Here is a 23,157-nt window from a genome sequence, read left to right on the forward strand (position 1 = left end):
GACAGCTATATCCAAATATAGACCGATCTTAACTATATTCTGTACGAATGTCAAGGGTCATACCGCAACTCATTGTGCCTAATTTTAGCAAAATCGGTTAATAAATTTACCTTTTATGGGTCTAAAAGCGTAAATCGGGAGATTGGTGTATATGTCAGCTATATTCAAATCTGGGCCAGTCGAGGAGCCTAACACAACTCGATATACCTAATTTCTGCGAAATCGGACAGTTTATGCGCCTTATATTGGCCCGAGACCTTAAATCGAGAGATCGGTCTATATGACAGCTATATCCAAGCCAGGACCGATTTGGGCCAAATTAAACATAGAAGTCAAGAGGCCTGTCATAACTAACTGCCCCAAATTTCAGCGAAATCGGATAATAAATGTAGCTTTTATGGTTCTAAGACCCTTAATCGGCATCCATCGGTAGTGGGTATAAAAATGCGAAAACGTTTATTTTTTGCATTTTTTGGTCAAAAAAAAAAAAGTATTTTTTTAGTCTTTATTGAAAAAACTTACTTAAATACCTTAATTTTTGCCTTTTTGTTATGGGGAAATATTGTAGATGCATTTTAAGCGAAATCTGAACAATATATGTTAACTTAAAGGGGGTGCTATATGTACTTCCAAATAGGCAACGTTTTATTGAAAAATTGGAAAAATCCAGAGAGTTGTCAAATTTCAAAGCCCAGATCGCCCATTTGGGTTTTTGTTTGTTTACTCCGTACATGGAAAAAATAATTCGGTTGACATAAAGGAAATTTTCGCCAAATAAACTTCTTTTCTGAAAAACGTTGAGCATTGTTTACGATAAAATAACATGTTTTTTGCGATAAATTCTGCAAGAATTTGTGACAAATGTAATTTTTTTACCTTGACAAAAAATTGTATTTTTGATGTATAGAACATAAATCAATCTCAAATTGTAACCAATTATAAGCAGATCTCAATTGGTAATTCAAATTCTTTGAAACTATATTTGGATTAGGTTAGGCCCCATGCCACTATGGACATACACCTAAGCCAGTAATCGGTCTGTTTTGCGCTCTAAAAACTATAAAGTAACCTCTAAAAAGAAAAATATTAAGTTAGGAATTCCGTGCTACTTACAAAATCCTTAATTGTTTTCAATACCACTCCCCTAAGTTGGTTCATGTCTGGCACTGTGTCTGCACCTAAGTGCCAGTATCTGTTAGACGCGAAAGCCGGGCAAATGACAAAGGAAATGCTCCAACGTCTCATCATCTTTCCCGCATGCCCTACACATGCTATCACTTGCCGTACCGATTTTGCACAAGTGAGCTCGTAGTCCTATGTGTCCCGTATGATATGCCGTGTGAGAACGGGCAGAGAGATACTGATCAGTATAGCTGTTGCTTCTTGCTTCCTTTCAGTTATAGCCCCGTCTTTTCACGATCTGGATCCCCCCATAGGATTTTCACCGCCGACCGTTTCGCTATTCCACAATGTTGCATGCGCATTCGTCCCCCACTTCCTTAACTCGGACTGCGTCGACCTGAAAGGCTTCGGGTTAACCAAGTTTATTGCCGGCAGTCCTCTGGCCTTCACCATCAAATCGTCAGCCCTTTCATTTCCCCTTACTCAGTTATGGCTCTCCTTCTGCAGGACTGTATTATGGTCAGGCAGTCTAGAACAGATCTCAGTCTCTGGGTTCTCAATGTAAACCCCCAGGCCCATTCTGTCCTCTAGCTTTGATCCATGATCTTCCAGATGGTAATATTAGAGTTCCGTCAATCCAAGACTGCTATTTGGATTTAATTCGATGTTGTGATACACGATTATATTAAAAGCTTCCATTTTTGCATAACTCCATTAATGCTATAAATAAAACAAAATAAGGTTGTTGTTGTTTTCGCACATTTAAATACCTACTTTGTGATGGATATTTCTTTATCGTGTAAATGTTACCAAACAATGTATGTGCCTTAGAAATTCTTGCTGTGTTTTCTTGTACCTGGCAGCCATTTGTGTGTTGCTCTAATGATGCTTGTCATTGAACATACCAACATTTTTGTACCGAAACTCTTAAAATTATCGCTTTCCGAGTTTACTTTCCGCACTCGTCCGAGCTGCTGAATATACTGACTGCTCTTTGCTCAATCAAAACGAAAAAGGAAAAGGTGTTGTGTGTGAGAATGTGTCTATATCAGTGACGAGCACACAATTGCATTCATTTGCTAGCCCATGAGTCTGCGTGGGATTATTTTCTTGTGCACGTACGAAGTAATGTGCAATAGAGTGAGTAATTTGCCAGCCACTGGTCTATACGCTGAAATACTCACCATTTCTCTCTTGTAAGAGAAACACAAGAGAATAATTATTGGTCAAATACATGAACAATCGTTTGAGGCTATCGAAGTAATTTTGCGAAGAGTTTTTGGTTTTACAACAAAAGGAAGGTCCTTTTACCGCAGAAAATGCTGCTAAAGGGTTTACCATAACAAAGTTAAGTTCAATTATACTACGTTTATGGTTAACTAGAGATATAACCGTATATAGCTCCCATATAAACTAGTCTCCCAAGCATATCTCTTGAACCTCTAGAGAGCCTAATTCTCATCAAATTTGTCTGAAGCTTTGTTCGTTTAATTTTCTTTATGACCTCCAAGATCTATTTTAAGTGTGATCCCATCAATTTGAGATCTTCAGCACCTACAGAAAGTATTTCTTATACAAATATATAAAAATCCATGGAAATTTCTTGTTATGGCCTCCCATTATCTATCTCCAGTTTCGGCCTGTAGAGAACTTGACAAACGCGATCCATGGTGGAGAGAATATAAGATTCGGTCCAGCCGATCTTATCATGCGTTCACTTATTATACATCTCACATTTATATTAAAAGTTAATTACATATTAAGTGCAAAAAAATGTTTCCATTTACTTTACTCTGTTCGTGTGTGAAAGGCATGTTTGTTGGCGAACACAAAGGTTTTGATTCATTGTGGGTGGCAAATGCTGCCCCAGTTGGTTTGTTTGGTTCATTTTTTAGGTTGATTTCTAGTTCGCATTTAAAATGCCATCAATCTGATTTTTTTCTCTATCCCGTGTTGCCATATATAGACCCATATACACACACACCCAATTCCCTGGCGAAAGTGCAAAATCTTGTAAAGAAGAATGAAGCAATCAAATTTCATTTCCGATTAGAACTGAATACATATTTTATTAGTTGTGAGAATTTCTTAAGGATATTTGAGAATGCCCACACATCCGTGTCCTTTTTTACTCTCTCTTTTCTCCATGCATTGATTATTTATCCACTTTTGGGCCGTACGACAAATTGATGGAGGAGCTCATGGACAGGGGTTTCCTAAAATCTCCGCTAAAAATTTTTGAATGCTAAAGTTAGTATGAGCATTGATTGAGAAAAAAGGGAAAGTTTTATTTTCTTGTCTTTTCTGTTTGTTTCTCAACTTTCAGTTTATTTGTTGTTTGCTTCGTCAAGGGTTTTAAAAGGGAGAGGGATCAAAGGTTTAATTTGTTAACTTGATATTTATTCGTTCTGTGATTGACAACTCATTTGGGAAATAAGACAATGAATAAGGAGCCTACGGTGCTGCATGTGTTCGTTTTTTTTTGTTTGGTTTAAGAGCCTCAACGATTGTATGGAGGGTTTATTGTGCTTATTGTGATCTCAATGAAAAATGCTTTGCCTAATTTGAGAAAAAATTCTCCTTTATGGAGTGGGATAGTCTAATAGACATTCACCTAGCTAATAATCGGCTTGTTGTACGCTCTAAATACTAAGAATAAACCTCAAAAAAATCTCTGCCAGAAATTCAGTCCCACTCACAGAATCCCTAATTATTCTCCATTCCACTCTTCTTAGTTAGTTCAAGTCTGCTATTGTGTCCTCCCACCTAAGTGCCCTGAGTGTGATGACTGCGAAAGTTGGGCAATGAAATAGGAAATACTCCAACACACAGTGGGATGCGAAAAATGTTAATATAAGTGATATTCTGGTTATGTACAAAAAAAATGAGGGTCTTAGAGCGTCCGAGGGTCCATTGTTGCGCCTTCAAAGTTGATCACCTCGGGCCAAAAAAATTTAGTTCGGGCTGCCAAAAGCAATGGCAGTCTGTTTTTCCCATCTTTTAAGTCTTCCTAGTGCGTAATTTGTCGTGAGTATACAGGAAAATCACCGAGGTGTCCACATTGGGCAGTAATTTTTGCCAATATTTTAAAATATTTTTTGTATAAAATATATATTTTTGGAAAGGTCATGACATGTATTATAATAAAACGCTTGAGATGAAAGAAAAGTATTAAATAAACGTCGAATTATTTGAATAAAACCCAAATGAGCCAAAAATGTGGAATTTTGTGAAAGCAAAAAATTCAAATTGAAATAATCATAAAATCAAAACCAATAAAGATATAGACAATTGTCTCTTCAAAAACATGAGTATAAATGTTATCCACATTTCTTGACGGAAATACCCAAAATCCTCATACTGCGTATATATGTTTTTGCGAAATTGGCATTTTTCAATTCTTAACCACTTAGGACAATGAAATCTATTATTTAAAAATGAAATTGTTGCACAGTGTTTGTTTGTTACTTTGTTTGTCTGTTTCGTATAGACTCAAAACCGGCTAAACCGGTTTTCATAAAATTTTCACAGATGGTACAATTGGAACCCTCGGTGAAAATGGGTTACTACCCCTTACCCGCATTTTCAAAAACGCCAGATCTCGGGGATGGGTGCACCGATTTAAGCGTAATTTTGTATGCTACCTTACGGTACCCTAACAACACGAAATTGGTATAACATGTTGGGTTCAAATAACCTGGGTGAACGCCCACCATTCCAAAACCCACCCGAACGGACATGTTTACCGATTGGAACGATTTTAATATAGAGTACAAATCTTACAAAAAAATTATTCATTGGTGTCTAAGAGGCCTCTCATCCCCAAAATCCCCCAGCAGGACATATTTTCCGATTGGGATAATATGGGACAATCTGTTTAAAAATTTGGTTCAAGGTGTCTACGAGACCCCCAACCCCAAAAACCCCTAAAATTGGCATGATTATCCAACTAACAAAATGGACATTAAATGCAAGGTCCTTGGGAGTTGACTACATTTCTGGTTTACACATTTGGGACAGAGTCTCGTACCGGTCCATTCAATAGGGCGTGTAGTTCAACCGGGATAATATGGGAATTGATAGAAGGATCCATTCTAGTAGAGCTTGAATATAATGTTGATATAAGGGTTCAATTATCTGCGTAACGTCCTGCTGTTTAGTAGGACATGTAGATCGCGACCATAAAGGACTCAAACAAATTCTCATTTAGCGTCGGGGGAACCGACCCTCTCCTCCCAATAAAAGCAAAACCAAACTGTCATGCTGGACGACCGAGAATATATTGTACTCAAATGAAAGGACGTGTCAGAGAGCAATCAACCTCTTCACCTTCCCCCATCTTACCCAAAATAAAGGAATTAAAAATAATATATGAACGTCGCCCCACCCGAAAATTGTGCACCAAATGGACATGTACACATAGCGGAATAGGATGGGACTCAAACGAAAGGTTTTAAGAGTAGAATGCGAAAAGAATATAAAAATGTGGGTAGTTTTCCGGGAAAACGCCCACCCCAAAGTTATGCCCAAATGGACATGTATATCAAACGGGACAACATGGGATTCTAATGAAAGTTTTTTGATCATCTCAAAAGGGGGCCGCAAACACTTATGGGTGTAGCGAAGCACACCAGGCTAGCTAGTACGTATGTTATAAAGTTGAGGGTCTCAGCTTTGCGTTAGAAAACTCGAAGGGTTTCCCCAGTTTTTTGTAAAATAATGCTAATATTGTACTTTACATATCTCCTACTAGAGTCAATACATTTTATAAAAACTACATTAAAAATGCATCTATATTAAGCCCTTTTTACAGTACCGCAAGATAAATGAAGTATAAGGTAAAATTTTCTTTATAAAGACGAAACAGTGAAATTACCTTTTTTGACGAAAAATGCAAAAAATTTAATTTTTTCACAAGTTTTGATTCTTAACTCGCATTACTTTTGACTAAATAATCGTAGAATCGGACCTTAGCATATAAAGTGGCTAAAATATGTGGCAAATTTCATCAGCTTTCAAAATCAGTTGAAATCTGTGCAGAAATGCCTTCACAAACAACAAAATAAGGGACCAGCCTCTGCGAAAATTTCAAAAAAAAAAGCTAACCAAAGACGAAACGCGTCCCATAGAGGTTGGTGTGTGTTGCTATCTTTGGCTTTCCATTTCCATTTGCATCTCCGATCATTGAGCTCGTCTCGAAAAAGAAACAAACAAAAATTGTAATTGTATTTAATGATCTCGCCCTAACATGCAAAAAAAAAAATGTTTGTCGAATTTTTTTTTACACTATTTTGAAGAGCCGAGGTGACCAACTTTGAAGGCCCATCAATGGCCCTTGGGCGCTCTAGGGCCCTAATTTATTGTATATAAGCAGGTTAACACTAACATTAAGATATCTTTATCCGTTCTAAAATGGCAAACTCATTTCCACTTATTTTTTTTATCCCACTGTGAGTAGGTTGGTATTGGTCGTGGACTCCAGTGGACTGTCCTTGGTGCCAAAAATCTGCCTTCTTGGCACGCTCCCGAATTTGACACTTTCCGTCTACTTTCCTATCCAAGATAACTTCTAAATATTTAACCTTGTCGTATATCGAAATCGTTCTGCCGAGGTAACGTGCCATGTCCGCCTATGAAGCTGAACGCTTGGGTTCGAATCGTGGCGAGACCATCATACAAAATTTTCAGCGGTGGTTATCCTCTCCCAATGCTGGCGACATTTGTGAGGTACTATGTCATGTAAAAACTTCCCCTCAAAAGAGGTGTCGCACTGTGGCACGCCATTCGGACTCGGCTGTAAAAAGGAGTCCCCTTATCATTGAACGTAAACTTGAATCGGACTGCACTCATTGATATGTGAGAAATTTGCCCCTGTTCCTTAATGGAATCTTCATGGGCAAATTTGCATTTGCATCCACTTTCTCCCTTATCTTTATGCCATGGGACCAACAATTAATCCACCTTTCGTTTAGCATACAGTCTTTAAGAACAATGTCCACCAGATACTGGACTAACGATTGGATCAGTCTGTTGGTATTCATATTGTTCACTGATGTTCATTATACGTTATATGGTTGTCTTGCCGGACTTGGGTATAAACACCATCGTTGCCTATTGCCAGGCCTTCGTGCCAGAATCCTAGGCACGCTCTGAATATAGCGGTCAGGTAAGGCACCAGTAAGTCCGCCTCTCTCTACAGTTATGCCGGAAATATTCAATCAGTTCCTGGTATCTTAAGTGATTGAAAGCTTCTCAAGGTAAATTCCATAATGATGAGCCCTCGATCAACTTCATTGTTCTTGAATAATGGTGTCTTCATAATTCCCCTAGTAGTATCCTGTGGAAAATGTGTGTTTCAAGAAAAGCCTAAACATGACCTCCGTTGTCTCTGCTCTTTCTCCCATGTCGTCTTCTAACTGTTCAATTTGGACAATGGTTTTGAGAGAAACTTTTTCATCTCGGCGCCATTAATGTTATCGATCTGTTCGCAGAGAAGTTTACAGGAGGTATGTTTTGCCCCTTTTACCATCTCATTGCATTCCATAGGCCATGTGTAATACATATCCCTTTAAACTGCTGCTGTTTTACGCCCGGCGTAAAAAGAGGGAAATCTATCTTCGAAATACCCCACTATTGCAGTTGTATTAAAGTTGACATTGTCATCAACTATATATGTTTTAGTACAAGTAAAAATCAAAAGAATTAGTAAGATTTTAGGTCAGTGTGATACAGGGTTTTACACTATCAGGATTTAGATTTTTAGGATAAATTTCCTAAATTTTAAAAATATGTATCACAAAAATTAGATTTTTTTCATAAAAAATTTTATTTTTTTTTTTGTAATTTCTAACACTTTATGCCCCCTTTGATTCTTTTCAATTATATCTCAAAATGTTCCTTATTTCATCACCTTTCTAACATACAAAGAAAATTTTGGGATAGCCATATTAGGTAAGGTTAGGTTTAAGTGACAGTCTGCCATGAGACTCACTTAGACGTTTTCGTCCATTGCGATACCACAGGAACAGAAGAAGGAAGGTGCCTTCTAGTTCCTACCGTTGAACCATCCAGATCGCTTTAAAAAGCCCTATGACAATAATTTTTATCAAAAAGCGGCTCAGGTAGGGTGTAATCCACACTGCCTGGAACATCAGATATTGTATCAAGGATAACACAGTGTCTGTAGCCGCCACATGACCAGTGAGAAAGCTCCCTTAACCTCACGTCAGTGTCCGCTGCAATTTAGGTAGTCACTATCTCCAGGGGCATAAGATGTAGCATTAAATTCAGTGCATCAGATGGTGTCGTCTTGAGTGCGGCTGTTATGCACTGTTGAAACCAGTTCAACACCATTATTATCTTAAATGAATTTAAATGAAGTCAAATGAATTATTATACTGTATTGAATTTCCCCTACATATTTGTATGATTAATGCTAGAATATGGCAACTCATTGCTTTAGCCTGCAGCGCAGATAAAAGCTTTCATTTAGTACTATAAGCCTATTTGTCTCACTCCAACTTTCACCTAATAGCTGAAATTAACTATTATGAACCCAGCTTTATGCTGACTTAGCCTCATAGAACTCACTTGTGCAGCATCATTGACAGGAGGCGGTAAGGAGTAATCTCTAATAAAACTGTTCAAACACATCAAACTGAACCTGTACCTTTGTTTCATTTTTTGTTTCTATTTCTATTTGAATACGGATCTACTATTTGGAAATACTTTTCTGGGAGTCAAACACTTAAAGATATACAGTCCATTACAGAAGCCACTCTCGGATTTGTACATGGTCCTTCGAACCGGATCCGAATCAATCGCAAGAAGATATATTTGGATCACGTCCACCGCTTAACCTTTACTTTTCCCGCAACATCTATCAATATATAATGGATAAAAGGTATGTAAGGTTTATTGATGTGTGAACGGATAGGGTTGTGTTTATACAAAGGTTTCAAATTTCAAGAAGGAAAAACTGAAAAAAATATTGTCTTTTTTTTTGAAAATTTTGCCATAACTGAATTTCTGAAGTAATAGAAATTTCGCACTTACCCAGCATTTTCACCTTCTGGCTCGCATTTAGTCCGCAGATTACCAAATTTGTATTAAAAATAGCTTTTCACGAAAGCGCATTTATTTCTCTTACCCTAAAACGACTTGAAATAAAGTGCTCCACGAGCATGAAATTGTCGTTTGTATGACTACGAAGATAACCTCAAACATTGATGTGAAGAAGGGGAAAGGGCAAGGTACGAAATATCTTCCTCTTGCTTTATTGTTCATTGCACCAATTCTTGTTTGTGGAACACAAATTAGATACCCACTTTAAGAGCGATTTAGGTTTCTAATTCTTTATATGGTGTAATTTCATATTGAACTCTTGATTTACATGGCGCACCATTGCTTGGGCAAGAAGCAGCAACGGTAATGAAAATAGATTCCCAATCTCTTTTCATTGCAAAATTCAGACCGCGTTCTCTTCATACCAAAGGCAACACTACCTATTTAAAGAGGGACGCATAGCTATCATAAATGCACATTCACGTATATCATGCTCTGTAATATTTACATTCGCCCTCTTTGAAACCCAACCGATTCAACAGCGGCCAGTCAGCTCTAAGAGAAACACCAAGTCAATTATCAGAAGAGAAGTCAATATCACGCCGACGACGACGCCATTGCTCTCTAGGCTCTGCAACGGCAGCAGTGCATGTCCACCTACGCAATTAAAGAACTCTTTACTGCTCTGTCCATTAACTCAGAGATCGATTTGATTACTCTCTTCATTGTTGTTAATTTTTTCGATTTTCTCGCAAGCTCACCAATACCACCTGAACTTTCCATCACCTACTCGCCAAATTTCGATAGAAGCAAAAACTGGTTAGACAAATGTCAAGTGATTGCCGGCCCTTCATTCTAGTTGTGAAGTGATAAAATGAAGATGGATGGGATAGTTATAAATTTGTAAAGGAGCCTAACAATAACAAACGGTACAGAATTTAAAATCGAAGGTGACCGAAACTAAAAAAGAAAAAAGAAAGGAGAATTGGATAATAGAATATGAAAATTTGTTGATATTTAATAGAAATATGTGCAAAATATGGTGTATTAAATTGGTGATGAATTGATTAACACGAAACGTTATAATAGTGAGAAAAAAGCTATTTTTTACATTTTAGCCCAAATATACCTTATTAGCAAAGAAAATAAGGAAAAGATTAAAAATATTAAAAAGAGCAGAGAAGGCAAGAAATTAATTGTGTTAAAAAAAAATATTGGATTACGAGAAAACGATAAAAACCGCATGAAGATTTGGAATTTGGCGTAACGGCGTAAGGCATTGGCATAAAGTGTGGACAAAGTTGACTGTGGGGTGAGCAGCATATGAAGAGAGCTTGGTGAGTGTGAATGTAATAATATAGAGATAACACATGGCAAGTAGAGCTTACTTGTTTTTCGTTTTTTTTTTTAATTGCGCAAAAAAGTTGCTTAAATAAGGAAAATTGCATGTAGAAGCCGATCCCATAATATTCGGACAATAAACTGTATCTGTTAAATATTTTCCTCATGCAGGTTTATAACAGTTAGGAAAATTGTTGGTATAAATCTCGAGAAATAGGCCCAAACCTAACTAGATTTGCATTGCTGTATTAATGATTGGAAGAAAAAATTGGGTTTTCAAATAAATTTGTCGATTAGACAAATTCCAGTACACTTTTGTGTAAGAAATTCCTGATAAAAAGCGCTGGTAGAAACACGCTTGAACGTCTAGAAGAACGCTACTTTAATACATTTTCTACTGATACATATTCTGTGATACATACATACAAATATATATTGACTGAATAAATATATATTAACTGAATTGGATATTATTTCTTGATATAATCACTCCACTATCGATTATTTACGATTATGAATTTTTAGCCGCAATAGGCATATAAAAGGTATAATTACTGTGTTTATAACTTAAAATTATCATATTTCAAAATTCGATTTTTACGTTCCGGAATTAAGATATTGAAATGAATTTGTGAGATATTGAAAAGGGAAGGACATTTTATTTCGCCGTATTTTTTAATGATAAACTTGGACATCGGATAAGGACCTTGAATTTGTATTTGGTTCCATAAGGACGACAAAACCATATAGACCACATAAAGCGAAGTGATTAAGATCACTTATATATACACATACTTATTTACATATATGCAGATTTGAACAAAATTGGATTACTAATATTCGTGAATTCCCGTGTATTGAAAGGAAACTTTGAAACAAACTGTGTGGTATAACGATATCCTTTGCCTTTCTTTGTCCGCTGTATTTAGGGATATTCTTCAGAAGATTTTGTTTGGTCTTGGGTCTGGTTTGCTGGAGCGAGTACAAGGGCTAAGTAGACTGAGCCTCTCATTTTGTACTGAGCCGAAGATTCGGGTTATATCTCCATAATTGAAGCAGCCTTCACCACTCTTTTATTTCGTTAGGAATTTGAACGTACGTACGCAGATTGTTTGAAACGGAACATCTCGGGGAATTCTCTGAATTATTTTCAATTTGTATCAGTTGGAACTTGCAAAGCTACGGAATGGCTTCTCAGAAATTTATATTCTTTTCGGACCAGGTGGTCACCCTTTGTGCCAATTTTTCCGACATGCCAATTGAGGACCATTCATTCTCAGGTCTCCAAGTCGAGCTTGATGATTTGGAACGTCGGTGGCGCCAACTGGTCCAGATATATGAGACCGAGATGACATCCGAAGACCCGGGTTGTACCCAGGCAGTACGTTCATCAATCCATGCAAAGTTTTCAGAATCTTGTAAATCTTACAAGAACTGTAAAGCATCTATTCTTGATCTTATGCATATTGAAAGACAAAAGCTTGAGAAGACTACTTCAAAGGATGAGCCCAGCATGAAAGTGACAGAGGAAGGTGGTTACGCTTTAAAAGTCCCTCCATGTGATACTGAATTTTTCAGTGGAGGTTATGATAAATGGCCCAGCTTTAGGGACATGTTTACGGCCATCTACACGAAACATCCTAAGCTATCTCCAGCCCAAAGACTGTTTCACCTAAGGGCTAAAACACGAGGTGAAGCGAACCAGATTGTAAAACAGTTCGCTCTCACTGATGATAACTTCAATTTAGCCTGGGAGGCTCTGCGTCAGAGGTATGAGAATCGCCGCATTCTCATAAACCATCAACTGAGAAAGATATTTGAGATTGACCCTGTCACGTCGGAAAAGGGGAAAGGATTAAGGAATCTCCTGTACATAGTAAATAACTGTCTCGCGGTCTTAAGGACATACAATATTTCTATAATAACGTGGGATCCTTTCCTGGTTTATTGGGTCTCTTCCAAACTGCCGGAGGAAACCCTTACAGCTTGGGAAAACTCGATCCATGATCATAGACAGATGCCAAGTTGGTCCCAGTTAGACGATTTCATATCAAAGCGCTTGAGTATGCTGGAATCAATTTCAGACATGAGGAGGCCTTCAAGGGATTCTTCATCGTCTAACAAGGCCCAAAATTTCCATACTAAATCTGATTCATACTTCCGTCCCTGTAAGGTCTGTCGTCTGAATCACACTTTGCGACAATGTACTAAATTTAAATCATGGCCACTCAAGGAGAAACTGAAATTCGTAACTGATAATAAGATATGCCGAAATTGTCTCTCTTACGGACACTTTGACCAGAAATGTCAAAGTGAACATGTATGCCAGAAATGCCAACAGAAACATCACACAATGCTGCACCCGGAGTCGTGTAATTCTGGAAACCATGATGACAATCTTAGACCCTCAAAGCCTGAAACTGTGAATAATCAACGGGAATCTCATTATCAGACTGAGACCTATCATCTTGAAGCCGACTATGAAGAAGAGCCTTCTACGTCTGCTGCCGCAAATTCCACAACATGTCCAACTTCCAATGTCCAATTATACTTTTCAGATTCAGGAGAGTCAACTGTCTTGCCCACGGCATTAGTTGACATTGAGCACTTGGGTATATTGTTTACCATTCGGGTCTTCATAGATCAGGGATCTCAGGAGTCGTTTATATCTAACAGAATAATAAACAGACTGTCTATACCAACGAAGAAATCCTTCACGAGGATTTCCGGCCTAGGGGGAGCTGTTCTCGAAAACTCCTCCAAAGTTTGTGTCATTACTTTGAAGTCTCGTAGGTCGGACTATAGGCTTCAAGCTTCGGCCATAGTTGTTTCGAGCCTTAATCAATTGATGCCTGGAATTCCCACTCAAATTTCGGACTGGTCAAGCTTGAATTGCCTTGAATTGGCAGATCCGAACTTTTCCAAACCGGGGCAGATAGATATGCTCTTGGGAAGCGACGTATTACCTTCAATTATTCGATCTGGTATCCGAAAAAACGTTTCTGGTGGACTCTTGGCTCAGGAGACGGAATTCGGCTGGCTAATCAGCGGACCGCCAACAACTCGCACTGTTACTACTTTGGCTTCGTGGGTGACGTCTAATGACTCACTTAATGAGGATATTCGAAAGTTTTGGGAGTTGGAGGAAGTTCCTGTTGCAAGAAGTGTGTCAGAAGACGATGCTTGGTGTGAGGAATATTACAAAAAGACCACAAGTCGTTTGGCGGATGGGAAGTACGTAGTCAGGTTGCCCTTTCGACAGAATCTTGACGCTGAAATGTTTCTAGGATCTTCACGGCGTGCTGCTATGGGACAGTATCTCAGAATGGAAAAAACATTGAAAAGTTCTCCTGAACTAGCTTCGGAATACACAAGAGTTTTAGAGGAGTACCTAAAACTAGGCCATATGGACCCCGCACCATCAACTGAAATCTACAAAAACAATCAGTATTGTTCGTTTTATTTGCCACATCATGCGGTGGTTAGGCCGGAAAGTGCATCTACTAAAGTAAGAGTGGTTTTTAATGCCTCAAAGAAAACATCTACCGGAGTTTCCCTTAATGATATCTTACACACTGGTCCAACGCTTCAAAATGACCTGATGAACGTGATCCTTCGCTGGCGATTTTTTAAATATGTATTCAATGGTGATATTGAAAAGATGTATCGCCAAATTCACGTTCATATGGAGGATAGACCATTTCAAAAAATACTGTTTCGGAACTCTCAAACTGAGGGAGTTCAGGATTTTTGTTTAAACACTGTGACCTTTGGTGTAAACTGTGCACCTTACTTAGCGATTCGAACACTGTTACAACTGAGTGACGATGGGAAATCTACACACCCAACAGCTGCGTCAATTCTTCAAAGTCAAATCTATGTTGATGACATACTTTCTGGGGGTCATACTTTAATCGAGGCACGGTCATATATATTGGAACTTATTGATTTGTTACAATCCGCTGGATTTCCGTTAAAGAAATTGACGGCAAATCACTCCACAATTCTCCGAGACTTGCCCCCGGAGGATCTTCTAACTGAAGATTTTTTAAAATTTGAAGAAACTAGCGATACAAAGATGTTAGGTATTCGTTGGAATGCCATGACGGATCAATTCTTTTACAAAGTTACCACGATCTCTGTTCCCTCCACTCCTATTACCAAACGGAAAATATTATCCATTGTAGCGAAGCTTTTCGATCCAGCGGGCTGGTTGGCTCCGATTATCGTTATGGCGAAGATGCTAATGCAACAGCTCTGGATTGATGGAACGGACTGGGACGAAGAAGTCAAACCACATTCCTTGGAAAAGTGGGAAACATTTATATCAAACTTCTCTCTAATTGAAAACATAAAAGTTCCTCGTTGGATAAATTTCTCCCCTGAATGTAAACTGCAAATTCATGGGTTTTGTGACGCCTCGGAAAAGGCGTACTGCGCATGTATCTACGTATTGTCAAAATATCCAAACAATCATGCTTCGTCCTATCTGCTAGTGTCAAAAAGCAAGGTAGCTCCTTTGAAAACTATAAGCTTACCCAAGTTGGAGTTATGTGGAGCTACATTACTATCTAAACTTCTGAAATCTGTCTGCCAAAACTTACGTTTTACTGTTTCCGATACTTACCTGTGGTCAGATTCAACAATAACACTCGCATGGTTACAAAAGCCTCCTTTTCACTGGAAAACGTTTGTGGCAAACAAAGTTACTGAGATTCGAGAAAATGTTGGCAACGTAAACTGGAGACATGTTCCAACGAACGATAATCCCGCTGATATCGGTACGCGGGGATGTACAGCTTCGGAACTGGAAGCAAACTCACTATGGTGGCACGGGCCACAATGGTTAGTAAAACCACCTGAGTCATGGCCAAAGCAAACTTCGTATAAGGAACCTACCCTTGAGAAAAAGATCATCACATGCCAAGTACAAGTTATGGCTGAAGATATACTGGACCGATTTTCGTCCTTAGCTCGAGCACTGCGTGTTGTGTGCTATATGTTGAGATTTGTGGCGAAATGTCTGAAAAGAAATACTTCTGAGATACGAAACGATTTCATTACTCCCCAAGAGATACTGACTGCAAAATTTAGACTTATTCACTTGGCTCAGATTTGCCATTTTACTTCTGAATATCGAGCTTTGGAGTCTGGGCTACCAATAAGCTCCAAAAGTAGACTTCTAACTCTAAATCCATATTTAGATGAACATAAACTGCTAAGAGTCAATGGTCGGTTGGCTAATTCTGATTTAAGTTTCAATGAAAGGTTTCCTATAATACTACCGGAAACTTCTAGGTTTTGCAAGCTTCTCATCGACTTTACCCATAAAATACTTCTGCATGCTGAGCACCAGATAATGCTACGGGCAATACGGCAGGAGTTCTACATTATTCGGCTTAAAAGTGCTATTCGTCAGTGCGTCAGAAGCTGCAAAATATGCACTATTTACAAACATAAAATACGGAATCAAATAATGGCCGCTCTACCAGCGGAACGGTGCACTTTTTCTTTACCATTTACTCATACTGGGCTCGATTTCGCGGGCCCATTCGATTTGAAGTCATCTAAACTCCGAAACGCCAAGTTGCAGAAAGGCTACGCTGCTATTTTTGTTTGTTTATCTACACGTGCCGTTCATTTGGAGGCTTGTTCGGACTTATCCACAGATGCTTTTCTCTCCACATTTAATCGATTTGTTGGCCGTAGGGGGTTTCCTAATCAAGTTTTTTCCGACAACGGAACTAATTTCGTTGGAGCGAGTAGATCGCTTATGAAGGAATACAGGGAATTTCTGAAGGCAACTGAGAAATCCATTGCAGAGAAGTATGGAATGCATGGGTTCACTTGGCATTTCATTCCGCCTCACGCTCCACACATGGGTGGTTTGTGGGAGGCAGCTGTCAAAAGTATGAAGTCCCATCTACGAAAAGTTGCTTCCGGTCTTAAATTTACATACGAGGAGTTCTCTACGTTACTGGTGAGAATCGAAAGTATACTCAACTCCCGACCGCTGTCCCCAATTAGCGAGGATCCGTCTGAACTACTTCCACTTACACCTGGCCACTTACTTCGGGGCGCTGCATTAATGGCTATCCCGGAAGAATATTCAGACAACCAATCATTATTAAATCGCTGGCAAAGACTTAAAACTTTGCAACTTCTGTTTGCCAAAAGGTGGAAGAATGAATATGTGTGCGAGTTGCAGAGACGATATAAATGGAAGTCTGCCCAAGTAAACTTAAAAGAGAACGATTTCGTCATTGTAAAAAATGACAATCTTCCCCCTACTGAATGGTGTCTGGGAAGAGTCATCAAAGTTTTCACTGGTAAAGATTCCAATGTACGTGTAGCGGAAATCCGCACACAAAACGGAACATTGATTCGTCCTTTGGTGAAACTATGTATCCTACCCAATGCCTAGACGTTAGCCTTAGCCTATTCCGTTCACACATACAATAATTCTTACATTTTTAACTTAACCTTTAGCACACCCAAATGTCGAATTTGCAAGGATCGACATTTCCTCAAACATTGTCCCGCCTTCCAAGGAATGTCTGTGGTAAGGAGACGAGAGGTAATCAGAGAAAAGGGATTTTGCTTTAATTGCCTCTGTACCGCTCATACCCGGAATTGGTGTCCATCACGAAATAAGTGCATGGTATGTCAACTCAACCACCATACAATGGTACATGTGGACCAATCCTCAACTCCTAAAGCCACTCTTCAACATATGCATCAACACTCCCAAAACACTACACGCAAGATCGAAAAAAATGGCCGTTCGTGCAACAGTCGCAAACCCAACAGCACTCAGCACCGTGCAAAATCCAAAGCTCAAGATCAGGAACCGCACCTACACTTCAGAGAACGGCTAAGCCATCGGACAAGACAGCACGTTTTTCTTCCAACATTGCTAGCTAGGATCCCAACACCCGATGGCCCAGCAAAAACGAGAATTCTCATGAATTCCGGTGAGGTTCAAACAATGATTCTTCAAACCCTAGTCGAGCGACTGCATCTTCGCACAACCAGAAAGGATAACAAGGAGTACTGCACATTGAATTTGGAATCATACCAAGATCCTTTAGCAAAAATCCAGATCATAGGTATGGTCCAAAAAAAGTTCCGAACAACTCTCCCCAAACCAATCAGCGAACCAAAGCTGCGTGCCATATACGACCACATTACCGATCTAGCAGATCCGAACTTCCACAATCCGTGCAACGTCGAAATTTTGCTGGCTAATGACCAAATACCAAGAATATTGCGAGCTGGGATGATCCAGACTTCCTCAAGTATGCCTATAGCCCAGAGCACAATATTCGGCTGGACAATTTCTGGAGCTTGTCGCTACTAATGTTGCATTCATGCAAGGCGGCCGGCATGTTGAAACCAGTTCAACACCATTATTATCTTAAATGAATTTAAATGAAGTCAAATGAATTATTATACTGTATTGAATTTCCCCTACATATTTGTATGATTAATGCTAGAATATGGCAACTCATTGCTTTAGCCTGCAGCGCAGATAAAAGCTTTCATTTAGTACTATAAGCCTATTTGTCTCACTCCAACTTTCACCTAATAGCTGAAATTAACTATTATGAACCCAGCTTTATGCTGACTTAGCCTCATAGAACTCACTTGTGCAGCATCATTGACAGGAGGCGGTAAGGAGTAATCTCTAATAAAACTGTTCAAACACATCAAACTGAACCTGTACCTTTGTTTCATTTTTTGTTTCTATTTCTATTTGAATACGGATCTACTATTTGGAAATACTTTTCTGGGAGTCAAACACTTAAAGATATACAGTCCATTACAGAAGCCACTCTCGGATTTGTACATGCACAAACAAGCCATCCTTTAGATCTGGTTAAGTATTTAGCAATAGGTGGATTTTTGAAGCGCCGTCCACTAGACAACAACACCATATAGCATTATAGGTCTGACAACTGCAGTATATACCCAATGCATGACACACGGTCTAAATCCCCATCTTTTGCCAATGGCTCTCTTGCAGGTGTATAGGGCAAGAGTGGCCTTTCTTTCCCTTTTCAAAATGTTGGATTTGAAGTTCAATTTCCTGTCCAGAAAAACAGCCAGGTATTTTGAGTTTTCTGTAAATGGAGCTTTCTCTCCACCCAGGGAGACAGATTTCACTGTAGGCAACTTGTATCTCCTGCTGAAAAGAACTACTTCCGTCTTGCCCGGATTTATACCCAGACCACTTTCGGTAGCCCACTTTGCTGTTGCACGTAGAGCTTCCTGAAGTATATCTAAGGGTGCTGGGAAACTTTCCCCTAACCGCAATTGTCATGTCATCAGCATACGCGACCACAGGAGCTTAATATATTGATAAAGTAGAGGAGACAGTACACCTCCTTGAGGAGTTCCTCTGCTGACCCATCATTTTAGATCCACAGATCCCAAGCCCGCCGTAATGCATCTTTTAGTAAGTAAGTTATTAATAAACTTTTTTACGGTAGACCACAACACCATATAGCATTATAGGTATGGCAACTGCAGTATGTACCCAATGCATGACACGCGGTCTAAATCCCCATCCCTTTTGAACCCTGTATGTAGCTGATTAGATTGTGAAGGGCTCTTTCAGTGGATTAGCCTTTACTATATGCATGCTGCTGCCGCTACAGGCGATCTCCAGGGTTTTTGCCCTATGATATGTTTCTATTAACCTCTGAAGAGTCTTCAGCATAAAGGATGATAGACTAATGGGACGAATATCTTTCGCCTTCGTGTGGTAGGGTTTTGAAGATGACCTTCTTGTATCTCCATCCTACAGGTATATATGACATTCTGATACAAGCAAGCCGCATTTGTAAGCGATACAAATTAATTAATCTGGTCACCCCACTCTCTCAATGGTCGTCCGATTGTAATAACATCGTCATTTGTCTACGCGATTCTCATAAAATTTTGCACGTAGTTGCCAACAAATATGAGCACTTTTTTGTGGTTTTTTGGGAGAATGCCTCATATATATGGTAGCAATATCTAAATATAAGCCAATTTCGCTGAAGGGCACAGCTAAATCGAATCAATAACTGATTCTAGGTCGATCTGTATACTTAGCTGGCTCAGTGGTGTAGGGTATTACAATGTTCCGTATATTTTAAAAGAAATCGCTGCGAAGCTGGCCCCGCTTTCAGCTAATGTAGTTATAAATATAATTATTAAAAAACTAACTAGCAACTATCGTGTACGGCCCCTGAACCTGTTGCCTTGTGACGAATACTTGATGTGATGCGTGTGTGTGTGATTCATACAGTTTAGTCAAGGCTGACTCTTTACATTAACATATTTTGTGTGACATTACCCATTAGTGCATAAAGCTCCCTAGCACAGTATATTCAATTTAAAAAAATATTTTTTATATAAAGCGTCTTTTATAAAAGGTGTTATGCAGTGTGTGAACCTAATATGGGTCAGTCTGCTCCATTTTCATCATAATTTGAACGCGCATATTGTAAGAATTTTTATCTCCACTAGCCACAAAGGTAAAAATATTCGTCCTGTTAACGTACCATTGATTTTAAATAAGTCCTCCTTGCTTTAATTTACACGCCACCCTTACTTTTTTAGATGTTTTTAAATTTTGTCCATGTTTGTTAGTAAACAAGAACTTTAAAGGTAAAACTTGATCAAAGTTATAGAACAACTGTGAATTGGGATAAGGTTCAACTTCTTTTCTATATGGTTTTTCAAAATATTTATACAAATGACGACGTAGTTTACGAAATAAAAAGTCTAATAAAACGGACACTATGCACTAATGGGTTAACATACTCGTGTTGCATTCCGAAAGGGTTAATCGTTATTTATCTACGCTATTTCCAAGCTTAAAGTGACCCTAAAACATTGTTTAGGACATTAGTTTATCTAATTGACATACATCCCTATCAATAACAATTCAATTAAATTGTTTATTGAAAAGTTGCCTACCCAAAATTCTTCGTTTGACATTTTTAAGCAGATGCTAACGTTTGAATGCACATTAAAAGGAATTTTGAATAATTTAGCGAAAACTTAATAGACTCAACTGCAAGCGATGGTGTATACAGCGTTAATAAAACTCTAAAATAAATATTAAATTGAGCTTTTCATTAGACGGAACAAAGAAAGCAAACGGCGTGAAAGAAAGTGATCTGAAAATGTTTAGCCATGAATGACACAACTGACGGATAAGTAATAAAAAAAAAATTCGCATCACTTATACTTTGGGTGTACCCAGGAAGCGAAGAACAAAACAGCGTTGGAAAAGTGACTGTTTGTTTCCATTATAATTATTTGTTGTTGCTGTTGTTTTGGTTATGGCTGGTTGTGTTAGTGTTTACTCCAAATAAGTAACTTAATACACACAATACAAAGTGTGTATACTTTGCAAATAAGAGTATCCTCAATCGAGCCTCCATCCGTCGGTGCTCTAACGAGGGGGCTACCGCACATACAACATCATCGTTTAGCAGACACCACAAACGATGGCGCTAAAAGCAATAAAGACGAAACAACTTAGCTCAAACATGAGATAAGAAAAGCCAACGCCACTCCATGTCGCCACACACACATACAGTGGGGAGCAGAAGTGAGTATATATTACAAATATCTATTTGTTTCACCAATTAAAAATCAACCATTGGGCAAAAACTATTGCTGTTTTTTTTTCTCGGATAAGAATTGCTCCCTCTAAAGGCTAAAGAAGTGAAGATCCGAGATCAGTTTATATGGCAGCTTTACCAAAACATGGAGCGATTTGGCCCATTTTCAATTCCAACCTACCTGCCCTTATATTCTTTCTATTTAACATGTTTCGAAAAAATTGGGTAATAAAATTTGCCCAGTGATTGATTTCTAATTGGCGAAATAAGCATGAATTGTTAAATGTACTAATTTCTGCTCGCCACTGTATATACATCCACAACCCGCAGTGAGGCCTGTCTCATTCTCTTCCTCCTTACCGTTGTTGTTATCGGCAATGACGAAGACGAGATATTTATTCCGGAAATAAGAAACCCCAAAAACCTAAACTGACAAAAAAACAAACAAAATGCGAATTTCCCTTTTTACCTCCGTTTGGAGCACGACAAAATTGACCTACTTTTATTTTTGGGGAAAAACAACCAACAAAAAAAAAACAAAAACAACAATGGCAAAATAAAATTGAATGTTCCAAGAAAAGTGATTGACGGACAGACAGAGCGCCATAGAGCAATCCTTACGCATAACCACACCTTCTACCTCGGCTCCCGCTGTGAATGTGTACGTGCGTGGGATAATGGAGCCCATTTGATGCTGCTCTTGTATAGATATCAAACACTTTGTCATTGGTTACAAGCGATATGAGTTTTTTCATTTCTACGGCGAACCTAAAAGGAATTCTTCGAGAAATTCCGCCTGTTATTTTGAAACAATAACTTAAGCAAATTGGGATAGGCCATGAAATGAGAAAGTCAAAAGTAACACTAACCCTAGCGAGTTGTTGGTAAGCTATAGACATAACTGATGGCATACTCCGCTCAACTGACCTAACTTATTAAAAAATCACTTCTTGGCCTCACAATATTACTACACAATGGCAAAGAATGAGAACTGGAATACATGAAGTCGCCATCAGGCAACCCATTCTAATGAGTATAAGAATGTACTATACAGTCAGTGGCAACATGGTATAATAAAGAGATATATATGGAAAACCAGAGGTACCTTCGAATAGGTAAAACATGGAAAGACATAAGTCTAAGTAAAGTCGGACAGACAAAAGCCGGAATTAAATCCGAAAATTTTGCCAAAGAATAAAACATTCAACTGAACAATTGTATTTAGAAAAGAGAAAGAGAATGTGTGCTGAGGTTATGTAAAGATTCTTTTTCTAAACTGTTTGGATCCGATTTAAGCGGTGACTGCGATAACTTCGAACCAAAAATCGCCAACGATATTGTTAATATGTGCAAAATATTATCGCCATCAAGAATGTGTTGTAATTAGACTAAACAAGTAATAGCGTATTAAGTTCGGCCAGGCCGAATCTTATATACCCTCTACCATGGATGGCATTTTTCAAGTTTTTTGCTTTATATCCCTTTATAGGCAAACAAAGGATAACGGATAAAATTTGCCATGCTATTAAATCTATATCAGGTGAAAGGATGTAGGGCTTATTGATATTTGCCTTAAATCCGTGGAATCAAAAATGCATTGTGCTGTCCTTTGGCCAATCAATTACAAACGGGTGTGAGTTCCTGGAATGTCTCGTATCCCTGATATACATCCTTACATCAGGAATAAGAAGATGAATATCAGACGAACACACACCATGAAAGTACCGATAGAACAGCGCCAAACAACCCACATTGCGACGATGATGAAGGGAAGCAATAGAGTTGGATACCTCACTGTCCCCAATCAACGCCATCGCTCTCCTCTGTACACGGTCCAGTAGCTCCAGGGATGATTTTGAAGCTCCAGCCCATACATGTGAGATGTACTCCATTTTCGGCCTTATGAAAGTTGTGTAGATGTTAAGAAGATCAGACGGAGTGAAGTAATTCTTACACCGTTTAAGGAATCCTAAACACTTGAATGTTTCTTTCGACACTTCGAATACAT

At 38.6% G+C, this 23,157-nt stretch overlaps 2 protein-coding genes across 5 annotated transcripts in view; both read left to right on the top strand.

Moving 5' to 3' along the window:
- LOC106081014 (TLD domain-containing protein 2) overlaps nt 1-23,157 on the top strand; it is a 585,921-nt gene that overhangs the window by 14,081 nt on the left and 548,683 nt on the right. The window lies entirely within an intron of this gene.
- Nucleotides 8,476-18,246, top strand: LOC131994883 (uncharacterized). 4 transcript variants are annotated; one of them, XM_059361921.1, is made up of 3 exons: nt 8,476-8,738; nt 8,894-9,025; nt 17,017-18,246. In XM_059361921.1, the coding sequence occupies exons 2-3, from the start codon at nt 9,015-9,017 to the stop codon at nt 17,885-17,887; spliced, it is 882 nt and encodes a 293-aa protein (XP_059217904.1). In that variant the 5' UTR covers nt 8,476-8,738; nt 8,894-9,014; the 3' UTR covers nt 17,888-18,246. The 4 variants fall into 4 exon arrangements, with proteins under 4 accessions (XP_059217904.1, XP_059217903.1, XP_059217901.1 ...); XM_059361920.1 differs by lacking the exons at nt 8,476-8,738; nt 8,894-9,025 and adding an exon at nt 9,134-10,523; XM_059361918.1 differs by lacking the exons at nt 8,476-8,738; nt 8,894-9,025 and adding an exon at nt 14,955-16,856.

The sequence above is a fragment of the Stomoxys calcitrans genome, chromosome 2 (assembly GCF_963082655.1).
Source record: "Stomoxys calcitrans chromosome 2, idStoCalc2.1, whole genome shotgun sequence".
Classification (NCBI taxonomy): domain Eukaryota; kingdom Metazoa; phylum Arthropoda; class Insecta; order Diptera; family Muscidae; genus Stomoxys; species Stomoxys calcitrans.